The 3,357-nt window shown below is 51.2% G+C and overlaps 1 protein-coding gene across 1 annotated transcript; it reads left to right on the top strand.

Annotated features, from left to right (window-relative positions):
* The first annotated feature begins 246 nt into the window (after positions 1-246).
* Positions 247-2,668, top strand: STMN3 (stathmin 3). Its single transcript, XM_080354840.1, has 4 exons — positions 247-355; positions 775-950; positions 1,729-1,920; positions 2,549-2,668. The coding sequence occupies exons 1-4, from the start codon at positions 274-276 to the stop codon at positions 2,606-2,608; spliced, it is 510 nt and encodes a 169-aa protein (XP_080210966.1). The 5' UTR covers positions 247-273; the 3' UTR covers positions 2,609-2,668.
* The last annotated feature ends 689 nt before the right edge of the window (positions 2,669-3,357 follow it).

Genomic DNA, 3,357 nt, shown 5'->3' on the forward strand with positions numbered 1-3,357 from the left:
CAGAGGGTCTTGTGCTGAAGGTGGCGTTGGCAGCCGGGCTGCAGATTCGCCTCTGCTGGAGGGCGAAACAGGAGCTTGGTGACAAGGGGACAAACCAAGGCCAGGCACGAGGACGTGTGGGACATCCAGAGGCAGAGCCCAGGCCTGTGCCTTTGTACCTGCCAGCAGGTTTCCTCGTGTCTACTTGCTGCTTCTCTCCATGAAAATGAGCTGCCACTGCTGCCAGATTATCTTCTCATTGCTATTTCTTATTTTGCAGCCTACAAAGAGAAAATGAAGGAGCTGTCTCTGCTCTCCCTCATCTGCTCCTGTTTCCACACCCAGCCGCATCCCAACACCATCTACCAGTATGGAGGTACAGCACCTGTCCCCCAGCACCCTTTGCCTGATGCTCGGGCAGGACACGTGGAGTTTGTCCCATCCCGGAGCAGCAGTCCCTGCTCCAGCCCGGGCTCTCTCTGTTTAGTCTCCTTTCACAGCTTATTTTATTAATGTAACCCACATTTTACCGGATGGACGCTGCTCGCAGTGCCTGTCTGCTTTGTACTGGGGTGACACATGTTCTATTAACAGCAATATGGCCTTTCTGTAATTATGCTGGGAATTTAAATGGGATGGATGAAGCTAATCGCTAATGGGGAAATTTTGGAGGTAGAACAAAGTCATCCAGGACAGGACATGGGAACACCCTAATTCCTGCGTTAAGTGCTCGGTGCCCTCAGGTGAACGAGTGTCACCGCAGAGCTCCTGATCTGTTTTTTTGTCCCCAAAAAGATATGGAGGTGAAGCAGCTGGATAAGAGGGCATCGGGCCAGAGCTTCGAAGTGATCCTGAAGTCTCCTTCAGATTTATCTCCTGAGAGCCCCATCCTCTCCTCCCCCCCCAAGAAGAAGGACCTGTCCCTGGAGGAGCTGCAGAGGAGGCTGGAGGCTGCAGAGGAGCGGAGGAAGGTAATGAGATGCCCCGTACAAGCCGCGACTTTTCTGTACTTTTCTGTGATGGGTACTCATTGCCCCAGACCCTAAAACTGGCTTAGTAAGAGCAACCTAAAATGCCTGGAAATGGTGTTCTTATACTTCTTATCATGTCAGGTGAGATACCGGAGTCACAGAGTGAGGTTCTGCAGCCTGGTTTAGGCAGGGAGTTGGATTTGATGATAATCATTGTCCTCCTATTCTGAAAATGACACAGAATGGGGTCCTCTTGGACTTCGTCCCTGTGACCTGGCTTGGGGGACAGTTCTTGCCAGCAAATACTGCAGGAGATGTAGCAGTTGGTCACAAACCCAACTTGACCTTCAAACCTAAATCCAGCCTAAGTGGTTTCTAACCTCTAGCTGTGCTGCATTGCACAGCGAGTGCTGCATAAAATGTCTTTTGGTCAAAGCTATTGAAAAGGGGAAAAATAGAATAAAGCAAAGTATAAATGTCATGAATTTTGGTGGGTAAGGGAAGAGCAAACTGAAGTAATTCAGAGAATGAGGGGACACTCGGAGAGGGGCCTCTGCACCTTGATGCATCAGCTCGGTGTCACTGAGCGGCTGGGCAGTGTTGCATCACCTGCCACACCACACCCGGCAGATGTTGACAGCAGCAAAAAGGTGTCAAAGCATTTTCCAAGGAAGAGCGTTATGGGCTGGAGAGGGGTGGCAGTGGGGTTTTGAGCAGAGGAGATGGTCAGAAAGCCTCTCTGGGCTGGAAGAGCCTCTCCCGACGCCTTGTCCCACAGACCCAGGAGGCGCAGGTGCTGAAGCAGCTGGCGGAGAAGCGGGAACACGAACGGGAGGTGCTGCACAAGGCGCTGGAGGAGAACAACAACTTCAGCCGCCTGGCCGAGGAGAAGCTCAACTACAAGATGGAGCTGAGCAGGGAGATCCGCGAAGCACATCTGGCTGCCCTGAGGGAGCGGCTCCGTGAGAAGGTGAGTGTGGTGGCTGGGGGGGCCTGGGGGCTGGTCCCTGCAGGGATGCTGGTGCCCAGAGGGGGTTTGGGGTCTAGTCCATGTAGGGTCATCCCAGAGCGATGGGACCAGGGGAACAGGGGTTTTGTTGCTGGGCTGGGATGTGTCGTTCCAGATCAGTACAGAAAATACTGTCTGGCTGATAGAATCAAACCATAGAATCCTTTTGGTTGGAAAAGACCCTCAAGTTCATCGAGTCCAACCGTTAACCGACCCCTGTCACTATCTCATGTCCCTGAGAACCTCATCTCCGCACCTGTTCAACCCCTCCAGGGACGGTGACTCCAGCACTGCCCTGGGCAGCCTGTTCCCAACCTGATCTAGATAAGTTCAAGCTCCAAGGCACAGGCTCAGGCTCGCTCTGTGCCCAGAAGCCGAGTGGCCAAAGGGCTTTGCAGAGAGGAGCCATGAATGCGTTTGCTGCAGGTTTGCATCCCCTCTTGGCTGGTGCAAATCCTGTGAGCAGGAGAGAAGGAAAAAAAGGGTTCCAAAAGTAGAAGGTGTCAACGTGTATCTGTCGAGAGACATCAGCAGCTCTAGGCTGGCCCTAAAGATTTCCCCTTTGGTGTCATCTCTCCCATCTCTGCAGGAACTGCACGCAGCTGAGGTTCGCAGGAACAAGGAACAGCGGGAGGAGATCTCCGGATAAAGGGCTTTTCTACACATCTGGCACCTGATTCCTGTTAACAAACCAACCAATCGACCAACCAACACATTTCTTTTGTTTGTCTAGATGCAACATTCAGTTCTCCATCCCCCTGGTCCCCTGGTGTTCGTCCCCCGGCTACACGCTTCTCTATCTCTGCATCCTTAATTGTCAGTCCTTGTGGGGATTCACAGCTCATAGGGCCCTCTAAGCAGAATAGCAACTAGTTCACATGAAATAGAGAATCAATCAGTCGGTCCAACAGCTTCTTTGGAGGGTTTCTTCTTTTTTTTTTTTTTTTTAATATTTCTTAAACTGATGTAAAAAAAAATAATTAAGATATTAATAAATTCAACCAGCAGTGTCACGGAGATACAGATTTCTTATCCGGAGCTTTTACTCCTCTTGGTGTTTGCTCTGAGCCAAATATCAGTTTCAGAATAATGGGAAGGAAGTGGAAATTTCTGTGTGAAGTGGAATAGGGAACAGCCCCAGTTTGCCGGTGGCAGGAGAGAGGGGACACGGCTGGCTCAGCGGTCATAAGGTGCAGACCTCCTGTCTCTTGGCTGCACCTGGAGCCAGCTCAGGCAGTGCCCCAAACTCCTCATTTTTGGATGGTTGTTCGATAGATTTTGTGAAAGTAGAGGAGGGTGTCCACCCAGAGCTCGGTGCTGGAGGGTCCCCACTAAGAAAGCAAATCCCATAGAGACAATGCATGATTGTGGAACAGCCTTGTAGTGGACAGAATAATC

This window comes from Nesoenas mayeri (genome assembly GCF_963082525.1).
Source record: "Nesoenas mayeri genome assembly, chromosome: 16".
NCBI lineage: Eukaryota > Metazoa > Chordata > Aves > Columbiformes > Columbidae > Nesoenas > Nesoenas mayeri.

Excerpts from the sequence above, each read along its gene's own strand:
- STMN3 (XM_080354840.1), top strand. The coding sequence starts at position 274 with ATGAAGGAGCTGTCTCTGCTCTCCCTCATCTGCTCCTGTTTCCACACC. Across the intron at positions 951-1,728 it reads CTGCAGAGGAGCGGAGGAAG|ACCCAGGAGGCGCAGGTGCT; the intron begins GTAATGAGATGC and ends CTTGTCCCACAG. Across the intron at positions 1,921-2,548 it reads GGGAGCGGCTCCGTGAGAAG|GAACTGCACGCAGCTGAGGT; the intron begins GTGAGTGTGGTG and ends CCATCTCTGCAG.